General features: G+C 38.8%; 2 protein-coding genes across 4 annotated transcripts; one reads left to right on the top strand and one right to left on the bottom strand.

Annotated features, from left to right (window-relative positions):
* Positions 1-11,667, top strand: nkap.S (NFKB activating protein S homeolog). Of its 2 annotated transcripts, XM_018232173.2 has the most exons (9): positions 1-398; positions 783-863; positions 955-1,025; positions 2,809-2,904; positions 6,781-6,829; positions 7,170-7,282; positions 7,964-8,042; positions 9,784-9,933; positions 10,866-11,664. In XM_018232173.2, exons 1-9 carry the CDS (start codon positions 136-138, stop codon positions 11,038-11,040), a joined length of 1,077 nt encoding a protein of 358 aa, XP_018087662.1. In that variant the 5' UTR covers positions 1-135; the 3' UTR covers positions 11,041-11,664.
* A 215-nt stretch (positions 11,668-11,882) lies between these two features.
* On the bottom strand, positions 11,883-16,708 carry akap14.S (A-kinase anchoring protein 14 S homeolog). 2 transcript variants are annotated; one of them, XM_018233049.2, is made up of 6 exons: positions 16,520-16,708; positions 15,855-15,984; positions 14,640-14,728; positions 13,274-13,453; positions 12,962-13,014; positions 11,883-12,186 (listed from the first exon to the last, which is right to left on the bottom strand). In XM_018233049.2, exons 2-6 carry the CDS (start codon positions 15,976-15,978, stop codon positions 12,102-12,104), a joined length of 531 nt encoding a protein of 176 aa, XP_018088538.1. In that variant the 5' UTR covers positions 15,979-15,984; positions 16,520-16,708; the 3' UTR covers positions 11,883-12,101. The 2 variants fall into 2 exon arrangements, with proteins under 2 accessions (XP_018088538.1, XP_018088537.1); XM_018233048.2 differs by having other exon boundaries at positions 14,640-14,731; positions 16,520-16,684.
* Positions 16,709-19,047: the final 2,339 nt, after the last annotated feature.

Genomic DNA, 19,047 nt, shown 5'->3' with positions numbered 1-19,047 from the left:
TTTGCCCGTAACAATTATGGCGGAGCAACGTGTGCAGCAGACTTCCGCCGGAAAGGCATTTTGCGATGTCTCGTACACATAATAGATACTTCAACGAAGTTAGTGTATATTTGTATACGATTATTTTGTAGAAACATGGGACCTATTAGCCGTTCCAGGAGCAGAAGTTCTGATTATTCACCGCGGAAAAGGCGGCACGGAAGCGACGAGCGATCTCCAGACAGGAGAGTAAGAAGATCTAGATCCAGGGAACGAGTGGCTGTCAATGATCACCGCCGAAGCCGGTCCGGAGAGCAAGCTTTCTCAAGCCGACCCCACCACGGGAAACAATGGGGAGACTACACTGAGAAGGGGAAGGAGGAGGTTTTGAGGCAAAGGCAGGACGCTTTCATTGCAAGGTGCGAGGGCAGTCTCTGCTACTACTGCATTACTGTTCATTTACTGTATATAGCACTGTCATTGTCTTAACAGAGATTATTCACAATACACATCAGTCTCTGCCCTAGTGGTCTTACAATTTAAACTCCCTAACTAGTTCACAGTAGGGTCAATTTCTTCAGAAACTTTCAATTGCCTTTTCCATCTCTTTCCTTAGCCGAGCAACAATAGAAAAGTTCTCTGTATTCCTTCTGAATTCTCTCTCCCACCATACAGTTAGAGGAGCTGGCCAACTTGTTGCCCTCCGGCTGAGTGTACACTAATAGAGTTGGCAGTGTAAGCATTTTTTATACATGTAAAATACTTTAACTGCTGTACAATTTTTTGTGTTTTTTTTCTTGCAGGCGTTTAAAAGAAAGAGAGAGAATTGGTGAGCTTGGAGCTCCAGAAGTTTGGGGTCTTTCACCTAAAGTTCTTGAACCTGAGTAAGCCGCTTTTTTTTTTTCTTTTTCAAATGTTCTTCTTTTCAAATAGTACTTTTTTTTTTATACTACATGTTTTTGGCTTTCTACCTAGTTCTGATGAGCACACACCCGTAGAAGAGGACGAAAAGTCAAACAAATCAAGCAGTTCTGAATCTTCAGAAGGTAGGTGAGCAAGTTTAAACATATCTGCAGAAAACTTTGTCTGTGTAAGGGCCCGAAGGCACAGTTGGAGTGCGGACCTAGGAGGAGGCAGTTCGTTAGACCGGGGTGACAGGAGGATTAGGCAAGAGAATGGTCAAAGTCCAGGCAATAGTTCAATCCAGGCAGAGAAGGGTCAGTACGTTTAAACAGTACACAATAATCAATAAGACAAGCTATTATCACACCCAGGAATACACAAAGTGAAACCTATACTTGGGCAATGTTTGCAGTGTCCAAGCTCCTTTATATAGGCCAGTCTTGGCGCCAAAAGTTTGGACGCAATGACGTGCTGACGCTGGTGTCCCGACGCTGGCGTTCTGACACCGGCGCACGTTCTGAGGATGCCGTCGACCAATCGGCGGGCTAGAAGATGCTGGCATCACAGCACTGCGACCAGCAGGATCCATATGGAGAGGCAGGGTGCCACCATCTTGGACATGAGTAATGGTTTCCATTACAGTCTGACAATTGGGAATGTAATTACATGTCTTCTTCAGGAAATATACGTTTTATGTTGTACTTTTGCTGCTGGGTATTTGGCCTGTGTAATGCCAGCTGGATAGAGGCTCAGGCAGGTTAAATTAAAAAAAAAAACTGTACTGTGTATTTGGAGTTAAAAAACTACACTGATGAAAAGCTTTGTCTTTACGATTGTCTTCTCAATACATAGGCTACAGACAGAATGATGAGTAAATAACTTTGTAAGAAGGTATTTTCTGAGTTTTTAGTAATTGCCGGGAGAGAAATATCCTTCTAAAGTTGCTAGACAGGACTTCTGCCATTTCTTTACTTTCCATAAACTATTGTTTGCAGTAACTAGTGTTTACTCTCATACAAATCAGGCCCAGAGCAGTATGTTCAACTCAGACCTATTATATAGCACAGCAGCATTCACCACTTATGTGGCTAAGCCTGATGCCAATGTTGACACTTTAATTCAGGATTTATACTGAGCCTATCGCCCAGCCCTTAAAGGGATTCTGTCATGATTTTTATGATGTATTTTTTATTTCTAAATAAAATAATTTATTTCTAAATTACACTGTTTACCCAAATAATTATTTCTACAATATATAGTTCTGTTGTTAGGCTGTGGGGGGGGGAGGTAGGGGGATGATATCACTTGCAGTACAGCAGTAAAAAGTGACTAAAGTTTATCAGAGCACAAGTCACATGACTTGGGACAGCTGGGAAACTGACAATATGTCTAGCCCCATGTCAGATTTCAAAATGAAATGGCAGATCGGGGCATGTTTAAAAATTTCATGAAACCTTTAAATAAGGCAGTGGATGGACAATCGGGTATATTTTTCATCATATGGACCCCTCCACCAGAAAGAGTAGGTCAAATAAGGGGACAGCTTGTGTAACATTACAGAGTATATTGTCAAACTATTGGAATCTGTTATACAGATGGATGTTTTGGTAGCTTGGGCAACCATTGGGGAGATTACGTGCTTATTCATATTTTCATAAGGGAATGCCATCTTAAATTAATGCTGATATTAAAAACTACTCTTCCCAAATTACTGCTTATTTCCCACAGAAGTAATAAGCTAAGTGAGGAATGGTTACATGGTCCACTTCCAAGGTTGCCCAATTATCCAGTCTTCCTCTTGTTTCATTTGTGCAGCTATATAATAAGTAGGCAGTGTTGCATATATATTTATTTATTTGATTTCATAGACAAAAGAACCTTCATTTCAGTGCATTTATATGCTTGTATATTTGTTTACTTGTTTAGAAGAGAAAAAGAAAAGGAAAAAGAAAAAAAAGAAAAAGTCTTCTAAGAAAAGGCGCAGAAAACATTCGGAAGATGACTCTGAATCTGATAGCAGTGGTAAATATATATTTTACTTCTAATGATCCAGCACTGGGGCCTAATAATGCTGTTGTGACCAATGCTGCATGTTACCAAAAAGGACCTCTCAATGAGTATTGCAGCAATCAAGCATTCTTGCCTTTGAGCTGCTGCGTTGGAATGCTCTGCCTAAGACAGATTCTAGCCCAGAGAGTAGCTATTGCTTAGGAAATTTCACCTCCAAGTTTTAGAAGTGGTTGCAAGCTGGCCAGAGAGAGCAAAAGAGTTAAAGTTTTTTTACCTATGTTAAACTAAGAGGGGCCATGTGCAGTCCACTTTATAGTATGCCGAGGTCTGTATATAAATAAATCAAATATTTGGAAGATTAAGGTTTACAAGATGGTGGGGTTGGCGAAAATTCCTAGAGGGCTTCCTTCAATGATGCCTGAAGCATCTGTAAATTGTAAAGTTTTATTGTGTCCTGTTATTAGTTCTTAGATCTCATTCCCAGCACTTTTATTTACACACCATCCACATCATTACAGTATCCATTAAAGCTCTTGTATACTATTGTATACCCTTGGCTGAAGATAATCAGGGACAACTGGAGGGCCACTGACCCATACAGTGGTGTGAAAAACTATTTGCCCCTTCCTGATTTCTTATTCTTTTGCATGTTTGTCACACAAAATGTTTCTGATCATCAAACACATTTAACTATTAGTCAAAGATAACACAAGTAAACACAAAATGCAGTTTTTAAATGAGGGTTTTTATTATTTAGGGAGAAAAGAAATCCAAACCTGTGTGAAAAAGTAATTGCCCCCTGAACCTAATAACTGGTTGGGCCACCCTTAGCAGCAATAACTGCAATCAAGCGTTTGCGATAACTTGCAACGAGTCGTTTACAGCGCTCTGGAGGAATTTTGGCCCACTCATCTTTGCAGAATTGTTGTAATTCAGCTTTATTTGAGGGTTTTCTAGCATGAACCGCCTTTTTAAGGTCATGCCACAACATCTCAATAGGATTCAGGTCAGGACTTTGACTAGGCCACTCCAAAGTCTTCATTTTGTTTTTCTTCAGCCATTCAGAGGTGGATTTGCTGGTGTGTTTTGGGTCATTGTCCTGCTGCAGCACCCAAGATCGCTTCAGCTTGAGTTGACGAACAGATGGCCGGACATTCTCCTTCAGGATTTTTTGGTAGACAGTATAATTCATGGTTCCATCTATCACAGCAAGTCTTCCAGGTCCTGAAGCAGCAAAACAACCCCAGACCATCACACTACCACCACCATATTTTACTGTTGGTATGATGTTCTTTTTCTGAAATGCTGTGTTACTTTTACGCCAGATGTAACGGGACGCGCACCTTCCAAAAAGTTCAACTTTTGTCTAGTCGGTCCACAAGGTATTTTCCCAAAAGTCTTGGCAATCCTTGAGATGTTTTTTAGCAAAATTGAGACAAGCCTTAATGTTCTTTTTGCTTAAAGGACATGTCAACCCCTGCAAAGAAAATGTTATCAGTCAAATGCCTCATTACATTTTTTACATACCGAGTATTCAAGTCCTTGACAAGCGATCCACTAAGCAGCTTTGTTGATTTCGGCTTCCTGCGTCTTTCCTCCACTGTCTGCCTCTCTCCCCCCTCCCTTCAGAACGAGTGACGTTATTTGGCGATATGCACATGCGCACTTGTGTAAAATAATTTAGCACATGCGCATTGGAGAGGAATCAGCTTCGGCTAAAGCTTCCAGCCACATCCATCAGTGACCTCTGAAGACACCACTGTGTATTCAATGCTCCAATAGAAAAATAGCATCGGCAGTTGCTATGCGGACTTTTTACTTGTAAGGTTTATCTCTCCGCTCCCCCTTCTAGGACATATTTCTCATGCTGACTGCAGGGAGCGAGGCAGAGAGCTGAGATTTTAACTATCGCACTGCCTTTTCAAACCAGAATAACATGTAAGTCCAGCAACTTCAAGTTTTATTGAATCAGACACTACAGTACAGAGGTCAGTCGGGTGGGACTATTGGCACATGCCCAGTGTATACAGGAAGAGCGCAACCCGTAAAAAATGGCCGCCGGGTTAATGATAATGAAGAGAGGCAAAGAATGCATCCGTGCAGGGAAGTTGAAGCGAATTACGAACCGAAAATAATGCAGTTCAGGTTGGGGATAGGTAAGCTATACATACATGGCGATATTGAAAAACGGCTTGACATTTCCTTTAAAAGTGGTTTGCGCCTTGGAAATCTGCCATGCAGGCCGTTTTTGCCCAGTCTCTTTCTAATGGTGGAGTCGTGAACACTGACCTTAATTGAGGCAAGTGAGGCCTGCAGTTCTTTAGATGTTGTCCTGGGGTCTTTTGTGGCCTCTCGGATGAGTTGTCTCTGCGCTCTTGGGGTAATTTTGGTCGGCCGGCCACTCCTGGGAAGGTTCACCACTGTTCCATGTTTTTGCCATTTGTGGATAATGGCTCTCACTGTGGTTCGCTGGAGTCCCAAAGCTTTAGAAATGGCTTTATAACCTTTGAAATTGAACTCAGGTGTGATAAACCACAGTTAAGTTATTTTTTAACAAGGGGGGCAATCACTTTTTCACACAGGCCCATGTAGATTTGGAGTTTTTTTTCTCCCTTAATAACGTAAACCTTCATTTAAAAACTGCATTTTGTGTTCAATTATGTTATCTTTGACTAATAGTTAACGGTTTTTGATGAGCAGAAACATTTAAGTGTGACAAACATGCAAAAGAATAAGAAATCAGGAAGGGGGCAAATAGTTTTTCACACCACTGTATATGCTATGGGATAACTTCACGTGCCTTCAAGTTATGCTTGGTCCCTCTGCTGTTGCAGAACAAGAACTGCCTGCTCCCTTGCCTTCATCATCAGAGACAACTGGAGGGCCACTTTCTGATATAATATTGGAAACTAAAAAAAAGCATTTTCCTCCATGTAAGCAGATGCTTATACACACTAGGTAATAATAGCAAGGGATTTGTTCACCTTCAACCCCTTTTTTCAGTTCAGTTGGTTTCAGATTGTTCACCAGAAATAGACTTTTTCCAATCATTTTCTATTTGTTTTTTAATACTGAAATGTAAAGTTTCATTTTTCCCCTTATAAAGCAGCTCTGGGAAGGGGGGTCGATACATTTAGTTAATAAATTTTTTATGTTTAGCCCTGCTGTGATGACCGTTTGGCAAAAAAATTGTGCAAATAATTTGGCAAAATGCATTGCTGTCAAAAGTTTTTTTTGTTGCGTGTTGTGGCGCAATTTTCTTCACCCATATGCGAGTAATTTTTGCAGCGATACTTGACGAAAAATTTCGATCATAACTACTGCTGTGCGGAATCCCTGAGTTTCATTAAAGGCAGCTGTTAGAATTGATACATAGTTGCTAATATTCCACCGCTACTACTGAGAAATGTATCAACTAAATCTATCAACTTAATGTAGCAAATTGTAACAGTTCAGATTGCTCCTGAATCACTGAGCTACCAAACCGAAAACACTAGGAACATTAAACTTCAATTTTGGGAAAATGTGAAAAAATAAAAGATGGAAAGCAATTGAAAAAAAAGTCTTTGTTTATGGCAAACAATTTGAAAACAACCGAATTGAAAAAAAAAAGTATTTTGAATGTAAACAACCCCTTTAATTGAAAAAAAAACAGCACAAGTCTGTCAGTCAAAAGCTAAGAGAAAATAAACTCTTATTTCTGAGGAAGATGCTTTGACTATTTACTACACTTGGAGCGCATTTTTATTAATTTTAAGGTCTCTGTTTAAGAAGAAACCAGGAATGTCTCCTTTAGGTGACATTCTCTCTCGTTTTCTTTTCTGGCAAAGATTAAAAATCTTTTTATTCACAAGTATTATATTAATTTTAAACATTGCTTTGTTCTAGATGAAGATAAGAAAAAGAAGTCTAAGAAAAGGAAGAAAAAACACATGAAGTAAGATTTTTGTTTATCATTTTGGTGCGGCTTAATAGTGGACTTTTTATTTCATAAATCACTCCCTCATCTATTGCAACATAGGAATTTATTTAAAGGGTTTATTCACTTTAAAATATAGTATTTAGTATTATTTGGGGCGTACCTGAATAGAAAGACAAGTCATAAAAAGTTATAATAACAATAGTGTCAAAGGAAATCCAAAGAATTTCCCTTGAAATATTCTTCAATAGTTCTCCTTTAAATGCTGTTAAAGGAGAACTAAACCCTAAAAATGAATGGCTAAAAATGCCATATTTTATATACTGTATTAATTGCAAGGGTGCAAATGTTTAAACAGAAAGAAGTCAAAGAAAAAAAGAAGCAAGAAAGTAAAGGAAGAAAGCAGTGATTCAAGCAGTGAAGATTCAGATGATGAAAAAGAGGAAGAAGATCAATGGGTTGAGAAAACAAGTGCGTATTACATTACTTGTTTACAAAGTGACCTTAACCATATTGATGAAACAATTTAAACCCCAATAGGGTAAAACCAGAATGGCTATAAGGGCTTTATACAGTTAGAAAATATACATGAATCTATCGTAAAACTAAGGCTTGTAAAAAGTGTTACTTTTGGATTTATGCCTTCCCCCTCCCTTTTATGATTTGGTTTTTTTTTTCCCCAGAAAGTCCAAGATTAATCCTTTTTGGGTTTGTGTTACTATGCACCCTCTCAATTTTGTGCAGTGACTGAATTGATTGAATTTGCTTATAAATGCTACCATTTAGGACGGTGCTCTTTTAGCAGGTTTTTCAGGTCTGTATTAATTGCTCCGCTTTCCTCATTGTAGTTGATGTTGGGTTTACTGTAAGTAACTGTGCTATAATGGCAGTTAACTGACAGGTCTACTGGTTGGAAATATGTGTTCCCCTTTAAAGCCAACTTTTTTTCAACACCAATAGCATTTTTTTATATCTTTCCTAGGCATTCTGTGAATACAGTAAATAAAAAAAATGTCAATAGCCATTGAGGGGACCTTGGAGTGACACAGCACTTGAGTTTGAGCTGAAGACACCCTGTCATGAATATATAGCATATCTTTAGAAAGTTGTAGAGAAGATCAGGCCAAGGAACTTGACTTTTTTTTTTCACAGAAAATAATTTAGATGAGTTTGAATTTGTGGGACCAGAAGCACCAATTACACATCTGTCGCAAGATGATAAACCATTAAAGTAAGTCACTGTTTTATTTTTGTTATATTAAGCATTACATTTAAAACATCAAAATGTATCGTCTTTAAAGCTGTATACACTGGGCAATCTACATTTCCAATATGGAGGGACTTGTCATAATCATCAGAAAAAATAATTCCATTAATGGGTCCACTGCCTAAAAATAAACATACTTCAATAAAAAATGATCTACCCTTTTGTAAAAAGTTTGATTTTCTGTGCTCCAGTTCCCCCTTCTCTCCACTCACATGGACATCATTCTGCATGAATTCCTCAACCCGGCCAGTTGGAAGATGGCTGCTTTACTTCAAGACAATCTCCCCTCCTCCGAGTTCTGAAGTGTCAGGGAAGCCTGTGTGGAGTTGTTTGTCATGGAGGTTAGCTTTAAGGTGGCCATACACAGGCCGATAAAAGCTGCCGACAGACCGAGTCCGCAGCTTATTGGCCCGTGTATGGGGAATCCCCCACGGGCCAGATCTCGATCGGATGGGACTAAAAATCCCGCTGGATCGCGTCCGCATCTGTGCGTTGATGTAGTCCCGCGATCCGACCACCCATAAAGCCACCGTAGGATCCGATCTTTGGGCCCTAGGGCCCACGATCGGATCAGCCCGATATTGCCCACTGCAAGGTGGGCATATCAGGGTGAGATCCGCTTGTTTTGGTAACATCGCCAAACGAGCGGATCTCTCCGTGTATGGCCACCTTTAGTCAGGAACAAACAGATAAATTAACCCATTATCCTGCTTTGCTACCCTTTTGAACTCGAAGTAGCACTTATCATTTTGAAGTAAAGCAGCCACCATCCGACTGGCCGGTTTGAGGAATTCATGCATGCTGAAATCTGTGTGAGTGGAGAGAAGGGGGAGCTGGAGCACAGCAGATCACGGTTTTTATGAAAAACTATACAGATTTTTTTAATTAAAGCATATTGAAGATAAGTTTATTTTTAGACAGTGGACCTGTTAAAGTAATTTTACTTTTTTGACTTTACATTAGGGATGCACCGAATCCACTATTTTGGATTCGGCCGAACCCCCGAATCCTTCACAAAAGATTTGGCCAAATACCGAACCAATCCTAATTTGCATATTCAAATTAGGGGTGGGAAGGGGAAAACATTTTTTACTTCCTTGTTTTGTGACAAAAAGTCACGCGATTTCCCTCCCGTCCCTAATTTGCATATGCAAATTATGATTCGGTTCGGCTGGGTTGAAGGATTCGGCCGAATCCTGCTGAAAAAGGCTGAATCCCAAACCGAATCCTGGATTTGATGCATCCCTACTTTACATCCCCTTTAATAAACCAGTGAAAATAAAATATATGGATATTAAACATCAACATGGCGTTTCATGGCCATATAAAGGCGCAGACTTAAACCCATATGGTTCTTGTGTTTTATGAGGATATTCACCTATATGTCACCACAGTGTTCTATTACTGCTGGATGAGTGATTTTATTCAAGTCATGAGAATCTGATGGACTTCTAATCGTAAAGGATACGTTACTTAATCTTAATTGGTCTGATTAAGCTTTGTGACACAAGGGGAATCAATAAGCATCCAATATAACTAATCAACATTTATAGAAATATGTTTTATTTCTTTAGTTATTCAGAGTGACAAATACCATTTTCCATTTAAGTACAGAGGACTATAATATACCATAACCACACAAAGTTAAATGTTGTATTATGTTTGTGGCATTTTGCAGTATCAATAACATTTTCTTTTCTCATAGTTTTGGTCATGCTTTGCTGCCTGGTGAAGGTGCAGCCATGGCAGAGTATGTGAAAGCTGGAAAGCGTATTCCAAGAAGAGGTGAAATTGGTCTAACGAGTGATGAAATTGCTTCATTCGAAAAGTCTGGCTATGTGATGAGCGGTAGCAGGTTTGTACATATATTGATATTGGAAATTGGTGGTTGGGTGCTGTCTAATTACAACATATAACGGAAAAATCACTGGTAAATGTAAGATAAAGATAAATCATCTGTGAAAGAAACGATTTTTGATCTACTTCTTGAAACAAGTCTTATCAGTTTACCAGGGAATATAATGGTGCATAAACTAGGGGGTTATTTATCAAGGTCCGAATATCCGAACATCGAATAATTTGTGGTTTTCGCAGGGAAAAAAAAACTAAGAATTTTTCGAGATTTATTACAATTTGATGGTCTAAAAACTCAGAATCCGAAACCCCGGCATCTAAAAGCTCTCTAGGTCCTGTATAAGGCAATGGGGAAGTTCCCAGTGTCTATGCTGATGTCCGTACCGATATCCGATAAGTTTGTGGTTTCTGCGCAAAAAAACTACGAGCAATTCGCAGTTTTCGGGGACAGCGCTTAAGTTTGCCCGACCCTATTTTTTCAGGCTTTCTTTTCATAAATAAGGTCCATTCGGGCAATCTGAGTTGCTCGGATTTCTAACTTAGAAATTCGGATCTTGATAAATAACCCCCAAGGTGTTCTAAATGTAGCAATGGTGAAAACTGCTTTTCGTAAGGTAAGTAAAAGGCAGATTACTGGCTGGTTTCAGATTGCTTCATGAACAAGCGTGCCCCTGAAACATTGCCCCTCGTGCAATATATTTTCAGGATTTACCGAAAATGTATACTATTTATTATATTGCTTAATTCCAGATTTTCCAACATATGTAGCATATTCCCAATGATTTCAATTTTGTTTGCATTTAATTTCATATTTGCTGGCAGCTGCAATCAGCAAGGTCCGTGAAGCAGTTTGTATATACTCAAATTCATGAAATGATTTTCTTTATGTTTGATAAACATGCATAAATTTGGTAAATTAATTCTTTCATTCAGACATCGCCGTATGGAGGCTGTGCGTCTGCGTAAGGAAAACCAGATTTACAGTGCAGATGAAAAGAGGGCCCTGGCGTCATTCAATCAAGAGGAAAGAAGTAAACGTGAAAACAAGATCTTGTCCAGCTTCAGAGAGATGGTTTATAGAAAGACAAAAGGAAAGGAGGACAAATAAACCAGTCACTGTGCGCTCCAGTTTTCCTTGTGATGCTGTTGTCCTATGCCTTTTAACTGGTGGACATCTTTGTTTCCTGCTTGGTGTTGTATTGAGTGAGAGGGAAAAAACTGTTGTGTTCAGTGGGACACATTTAAAAATGAGAGCTGAAAGTATCCGTTTTATTGTGTTTTCATATTTTTTACATTAGATGTTACATAACAGCAAGCTCTAATCTAGCAATTCTAAAGGTTTATTCTACTCTTTTGGTAAATGTGAATAGTATTACAATAGTATTTCGAATGTCTAAACTTTATAATGCTTCTAGAGACTTTGAGTCCCCTCTGCAGTATACATCAGGGACATTACCATTACAGCATCCATTATAATTTCCAAATGAATGAACATTTGGAACAAGTCTTCTTTACGGTGTCACTGAGAGAACTTAATGCAGCAAGTGTTCATTTGAACAAAATCAATGTATACAATCAGTCAATAAAAAAGTTTTTTTTTTAATAATTTGATTTTTTTTTTAATCAGGAGCTTTTTCACTAGTAAAAATGACTGAGATTCTCCATTTAGAATCTGATTGCTATGTACATTCAAACAAGATTTTTACCAAGTGATAATAAAATATTTACCATATGATAATGTAAAATATTCACTGTGTCCAGATACCGTGTCCTCCGCCATGTTGTTCTGCTCATATCACAGTCAGGAGGGGGTTGGTCAAAAACCCACCATGCAGGCAATTCCACGTGGGGAGACTTGTGTTCGTTATTTTTAGATACACCATTTTATAAACAAAAGGGTACATCTATGAAATCTTGAAAGTAAGCCCAATAAATGCAAAGGATCTTCTGTGTAGCAAATGTCTGTCTTTTTATTATAATGTGGGTATACTGGCCAATATATCGTAACTGTATGGCACCTCCCCACAATAAAAATGACCAGTATATAAATAAGTAAGGCGGCCCGTCCCCAAGATACCAGTACAAATTAATAGATTACACAAGTAACAACCGAGATGACTGTAGTATTAACTCTTTATCCAAGGTGCAAAGTCCTGTGGAACAATCCATTTAAAAAGTAATGCTCTCCATCATTATCAGCTTGCTTTCAATAATGTCTTTCAACCACTTTTCTCTAAATCTTGACTGTCCCGGTCTAAGGTTGAAAGAGAACAGGGAAAAGATGAGCAGTCATAAATAACAATTGTTGACCATAACTGCATAGCATATACTGTAGCTATTTGTTTTATTGGCTCTTGCTGCAATATGTACATACACCCTAGATCTAATGTCTATTAGCTGCTCTAAATTAAATGATTCAAAGTACTGTATGCATAATAAAAAAGTCCTCATGTTGAACAAGGGGGTATTATACCCCTTTAAAGGAGAGCTAAACCCTAAAAATACACTTAAATTAACCATATTTTATATACTGAACTTATTGCACCAGCATAAAGTTTCAGCTTCTCAATAGCAGCAATGATCCAAGACTTCAAACATGTCACAGGGGGCCACCATCTTGGAAAGTGTCTGCAACACTCACATATTCGGTGTTCTCTGAGCAGCTGTTGAGAAGCTAAGCTTAGGGGATTTTGCAAATTTACAGACAGAAAACAAGGTTTGTCTAATATAAGCTGATGCTACAAGGCTGATTATTGGGGAGCTACTGGGGCATCTTCAGAGGTATAGCTTTTTCCTGCTAAATGGCTGTGATTGCCTTCGGCTGGCACAGAAGCCCAAAACATAAATGTACAACATTTCTAGCCTATGTCTTTAGTAAGGCTTTAGATCTCCTTTAGGGGTACCTGGCGTACATTTGCTTCATACACAGCACTCATGGGGTTAAATTCATACTTGCATCTCAGAACTCAATTCCAAGGCTCCATGTTATATACAGAAGTAAAATGGTTATGATCATTGTAAAATCATACCTGTGTACAAGTCTGGTTGATTCAAAGATGAAAAATACTTCCACTGGTAGAACCTGTAAAAAAATCATAAGTTTTTTTTTTTTAAAGTAATAATTACTAATTATTCTGTTTAGGCTGGGTGAGGAGTGACAGCAGAATATCTTAAGAAGGAAGTGCTTTTAAGAAATGCTGTGCTTATACTCGTATTAAAGGAGAACTTATTAAAGGAGAACTTATATGTGTATTACAATACTTAAGCAGTGCACAGTCAGTGGGTAACTTACTTTCCCTTGTGTAATTAGAGTGAGCAACAGAATGAATGACTGTACATACCAATGGTTTAATTTTGGAGATCTGTATAGTAAAGTAGACACATGCAGTGGCTCTGGGAATAGGTTTTCTGCGGGTTGGGATGCTCCACCTCGTTCTGTAATGGTAAAGTTTACTAAATTCCACCTCCTCTTCTTTTAGGAAGTCTATACAGTGTAACCAGCTTTCATGGAATTCCCACGTCTATAAACAGAAAAGTATCAACCTTAATTATATAATGTTTGTCACTGCATGAGGTATACTCATGCCCTTATTTTGAGACTATGCTAAATTTTAAAATAGCACTGGGCCCTTCATTTAATCTAAAGTTACTGCAGATCCTGTCACATCCTCCCTTTCTATTGTCAGCTCTATTGTGCTGGGCAGATACAGTAATGTTGTGCCATTCTGAGCTGGGAAATGCCTGCTCCCAATAATAGTCTCTGCACTTTTGATTCTGACTCCTGAAACAATGTTGCAGAAGAATAACAGACCTGGACTAAGGGTTCTTACACACGGGCGGTTTTTCCTGCGCTGCCCTGCATTGCGCTTTCTTCCATTCAGCCGCAGGGGAGCATAGGAGTAGACGCCCTAAATTATTGTGAAGGGGGCTGCACTCGCACAAATGCATGTAAGTGCCAAACGCAGGTGGGAAGCATGTTGCATTTTACCTACATTCGGATCATACATGCGTCTGTGTGAGTTCAGCCCCCTTCACAATAATTGAGTGCGTCTACTCCTGCGCTCAACGGAAGAAAGTGCAACGCAGGGGAGTGAACGAAAAACCACCCCGTGTGTAAGAGCCCTAAAGCTGACCACTATATGGTTTCAAAAATCTGAACCAGACAACAATAAGGGAAAAACAAACACTACTTTCCAGCTGCTGTGAGGCTGATCTAATACCTATACTAAATTGCACCAGTCCAGTTTACAATAGCAACCATCTTTGCTTTGATTTTCTATATTGCCTTAGACTGATCAAGATTAATTGCCATGGGTAATTTCTCCTTTGTTAGTAATAATTAGACACTACCTTGTACTTGATTACTAAGCTAGCATGAATCAATACTGAAAGTAAAAATATTTAAATGCTTGAATAGCTTTAAAGTATAGTATTCCAAATTAGGAATAGCCCTGTTTCTAGTAAAGAAACCTGGATCAAAGTTTCACAGCCAAGGACTCAAAATACATCCAGCCTGCATTACCCTGTAGTACCTGGTAGTAGTTCCTCTGTATTCTCCTCACTACCAGTGAAGTCACAACATAAAAACCAAGGGCTCTCAGCAAAAAGCCTTAATTTCCAAAAAAAATTGATTTTCATTACTAAACCAATGGGATTCTTAGCAAATTGGCTACAGAAAAACATAACAATCCAATTATCAAATCTTACTGAAATATACTCTTCAATTTGCTTCATTCCCAGCTCCACAGTAAAGTCTTTGCAAGGAGTCCATGTAATGTTCTTGGCCATGTGTCTATCTTCTGAAGACAACAGTTTAGGCATGAAAACAGAACAGGTAAAAAAGATAAATCAGATATTCTCTCTATCTTTAAGAGAAAGTGTGCATATTTATTAAAGGGTGAAAACAGAGTTTACTCTAGTTTGCAGTATATTTTTAGGGGATTAGCATAGTGAACTCACTCTTTGGTAATTATGCAGCTAAATACCATGCAGAAGTAAATAAAGAGCTGTGGGGTTTCCTTTTGTTTAGGGCTGCTCCTGCCATGAGTAGCAGGTGGCAGTGAGTAGCCAGTTACCAGACGAGGCCAAAAGCTGCCTCAGTCCTGTAACTTTAAAAGACACATTTTTGTTTTTTAAGATGGAAATACGGCTCTGCTAATGCAGAGAGTGTTAAAGCGCTCATTGCACTAGTGATATAGCCCACTCTGACACTAAAATGGGGCAGATTTATTATGTGGTTTAAAAAAAACGGCAGATTAATTTGCTACAAGTCGGCAGGCATTGCTGTGTAAAAACTGGATGCATTTTTTAATGCTCTTTTTCTTTGAGTAATTTACTTCTGAAGCAGTGTAAAATAACAGCAGAAAATCTAGCATTCCCATTGCATAAAATAACACATACCTTAATAAATTTGCCATTTATTATACACAGCTTTTTACACTGTTTCTCCAGCGAATATTTACATAGCATAATAAATGGGCCCCTAAAGTTATAATCACGGAGCGGGAGGGGGCTGTATCGGGGCTGTTGTCTCAGGAGGCTTCAGCCCCAGGATAGCCCCTGCCTTTGGTGAATAGTGATTTTCACTCTTTGGTATCTATGCCTTAGTGCCCAGGCTTGATTGTTCCTTAAAGGATCTAAATCCAAACACATAAATTGATGTATACTTTCAGTTCTTTTCTGGGCACTTCTGCAATTTCTATTGTTTTTCTATAGAATAGACTATTAATATCAGGCTTTGGGTACAGTCACTCTCCTTCAAAGCCAATGCCACCTTGGAAATGCTTGAGATGATGTTTATAAGAGAGTGTGAATAATGGTATAGTTATACCCAACACTTTCTTGAGGGAAAAAAAAGCATAAGAAAAAAAAACAGAAAAAAAGAAATCATAAATCAGGAAATAGCTGATGATATAGTAATACCAGTTTCCTGAAGAGGGGGTCTGTATTTAGTCTGGAAATATCCCTCCACATTTCTCATTGTTGTTTCCACTAAAGTGCAGGCTACTTCTTTTATTGCAGCAAGGTAACTGTCTTCAGACTCCATTGCAAACTAAAGACAAGAGTCAAATGATTACGTGAGTGGCACAGTACTGCAGTGGTTACTATTGCTGCCTTATTTCACCCTATCCTGGGCCACTTATTGTGTGGAGTTTGTTTGTGCTCCCTGCATTTAATAGGGTTTGCTTCAGGTTCTTCAGATTCCTCCCACCATTCATTGTGTGCACAGGGCAGCAGAATTAGACTGTCAGCTCCACAGCTGCAGGGTGCATTTCTGGGGACAAGTTTTGAAGTAATTTCATCAGTATCACTGGATCATAGATTTTGACTACTGTATATAATGTTAGTCTAGTGTACCACTAGTGCTTTCTAATATAAACCCAGCCAATTCTTATTCAACTGTGTATAAATTCACTGCACTGAATGCCAGTGCTTCCGTGTAAAACCACAAATCTCTTTTGCTAAATGGAGATCAAAGTATATTGTTATCTTTCCCTTTTATACTGCAAATATACATGTACATTGGCAATTGCATGAAATTTGAATTAAAATGTAATTTAAGTTTAAATTAAAAAGCGACGTTGTACCTGATTTTTAGCTATTCGCACATACTCTGCTTTAGATTCTGCTCTGTGCCTTCATGTGTCAGATGTACTGAGCTGCAATGTTTGAACCCAGTCGTTACTAAGGAGATGTCAGGAGAGTCAGTTAATGGCTGCCACCACACTGTCTCTCTTTTACCAACAGAGGTCAGACTTTCTGCTGACAGTGACAGTGTGAGTTCTGCATAACAAACACAACACAATTCTGAAAAAATATCATACTGAAGTGAATTTAGCATCAAATTAAGAAAAAGTAATGATGTGTTCGAAGACATAGGGGCACATTAACTAAAGAGCGAAGAGACTAATGCTGGCGATGATTCGCCAGCGTGATGTCATTTCATTACTTCGCCGATTACAGGTGCAGGTGTCACTTCGCTAGCGTTGCTTCGCACTATAATGCCAGGCGAATTTTCGCTCTGTCAAATGGACGTAAATTCACAAATTCACTAATATGCGGATTTTACTGAACATTACCTCTTGCGCCAGACTTGCCTTCACCAGCTCAGACCAGGCTAAGTGCAATGGAGTGCATAGGACTTCTCAAGTCCTTTTCTTTTTTTCAGAGTGATAGCCTGCAAAAGTGCTTAAAATTTTTTTTTGGGGTAACCGGGTTCCCCAATACTTTTTCTTACATATGGAACACAAACTATACAGTGGGATTATGTGTAGGGCATTATAACAACTATATTTTCTTTATTAAGCTTCTCTGGACTTGTGTAATGTAATGTATTTAGCATATACGTCCATTAAACTTTATAATTACCCGCCGTATACAAATTAGCCTGATCGAAGACCTCTAACAAAGTTGCGCTAGGCATAATTGAATGCTAGCGCATCTTCGCTTTGATTGCCGACGTAACGCTAGCGAAAATTCACCAGCAATCAGTACCCTGGACACAACTTTGCATTTAAGTAAATTAGCGTTGTCTGAGCGAATTTTCGTCTGGCGAAGTATAGTGATGGGCACAAAGCCGTCACTGGCAAATTTTCGTAGGTTAGTAAATTTCCCCCTTAGGCTAGTGTTTATAGTAGATTTTTAGCAGGGTGGTCACATTAAAGGGGTTGTTCAACTTCAAACAGTTTATTTCTGGTAAACAATCTGAAACCAACTAAAGACTTTTACCATTACTTTCTATTTTCTATTTGTGACAGTTTTTTTAATATTGAAATGTTTCATTTTTGGCCTTCTAAAGCAGCTCTGGTGGGGGGGGGGGGGTCCCAGACTCTGTAAATGTTCTAAATTTGATACATTTAGTTGTTACATTTCTTATTTTTGGCCCTGCTGAGCAGAATTCCTGAGTTTCATTAAAGGCAGCTGTTAGAATTTATACAATAGTTGCTAATATTACACAAATGCTACAGTTCAGAATCTGCTCCTGGATCACTGAGCTGCCAGACTGATACACTAGAGACATGCATATTAAACTTTAAACTTACATTTTGGGAGAAAGATAAAAAATAAAAAAAGGAAAGCAATTTAAAAAAGTCTTTGTTTATGGTGAACAATCTGAAAGCAACGCATGTAAGCACAAAACGCAGGTTGGGACGCAGCATGTTGCATTTTGCCTCCATTCGGCACATACATGCATCTGTGTGAATACAGCCCCATTGACAATAATTAAGTGTGCCTACTCCTGCGCTCCTCTGCGGCTGAACGGAAAAAAAGCACAATGCAGGGGACAATCAAACGCCTGTGTGTAAGAGCCCTAAAGGGGTCATTTACAAAGAGCCCAAGTGCATGTACAAGAGTACAAGGAGACAATGAAGCACCTGTACCTTTCCAAAGACTGTGCTGTCCAGGTAAAAACCAGACAAGTGGCAACCCCATTTAGTATTATTCTTATATTCATAGTACAGGTATGAGATCTGTTATCTGGAAACTCGTTATCCAGAAAGCTCCAAATTACTGAAAGGCCGTCTCCCATAGACTCCATTTTATCCAAAAAATCCATACATTTTTTAAATGATTTCCTTTTTCTCTATAATAATAAAACAGTACCTTATCCGTGATCCCAACTAAGATATAATTAATCCTTATTGAAAGCAAAACCAACCTATTGGTTTATATTTAATGTTTCAATGATTTTCTAGTAGACTTAAGTATGTAGATCCAAATTATGGATATTATGGTGCAGGTGCCATACCTGCACTATAATAATATGGGTTCAGTTCTTGCCTGATGTGGGTCTTAAATTCCACAATCTGGCTGTTGATACTAAAGAATTTTTCCAGGTTACACTTTCCCTACAGATAAAGCCTATGACCTACAGATGCACACTCTAAGGACAGAGACACACATAAAGATTCTGGGAGTTTTAGTTGCCCTGTGACTTCGGAAAATGAAGCGCCATCCTGCCAGCGATTCAGATTTTTGCCAGCTGGAAGGCATTGCGGGAATATTAGTCACCCGAAAAAGAGGCAATTTGTCACTGGGCAACACCCCCCCCCTGACTCTCCACGTGTGTCTCTGCCCTAATGCAAACACTCTAAACAGACATTTTTATCTCTGC

Source organism: Xenopus laevis, chromosome 8S (assembly GCF_017654675.1).
Source record: "Xenopus laevis strain J_2021 chromosome 8S, Xenopus_laevis_v10.1, whole genome shotgun sequence".
NCBI lineage: Eukaryota > Metazoa > Chordata > Amphibia > Anura > Pipidae > Xenopus > Xenopus laevis.
The sequence above is the reverse complement of the archived record's forward strand: the minus strand, read 5'-3'. Positions and strand labels throughout refer to the sequence as shown.

Coding starts and splice junctions, on each gene's coding strand:
- nkap.S (XM_018232173.2), top strand. CDS start 136: ATGGGACCTATTAGCCGTTCCAGGAGCAGAAGTTCTGATTATTCACCG. Junction 6,830..7,169: donor AGGAAGAAAAAACACATGAA/GTAAGATTTTTG, acceptor ATGTTTAAACAG/AAAGAAGTCAAAGAAAAAAA. Junction 9,934..10,865: donor TATGTGATGAGCGGTAGCAG/GTTTGTACATAT, acceptor TCTTTCATTCAG/ACATCGCCGTATGGAGGCTG.
- akap14.S (XM_018233048.2), bottom strand. CDS start 15,978: ATGGAGTCTGAAGACAGTTACCTTGCTGCAATAAAAGAAGTAGCCTGC. Junction 14,732..15,854: donor ACCCCCTCTTCAGGAAACTG/GTATTACTATAT, acceptor TGTTGTCTTCAG/AAGATAGACACATGGCCAAG. Junction 13,454..14,639: donor AAATTGAAGAGTATATTTCA/GTAAGATTTGAT, acceptor TTCTGTTTATAG/ACGTGGGAATTCCATGAAAG.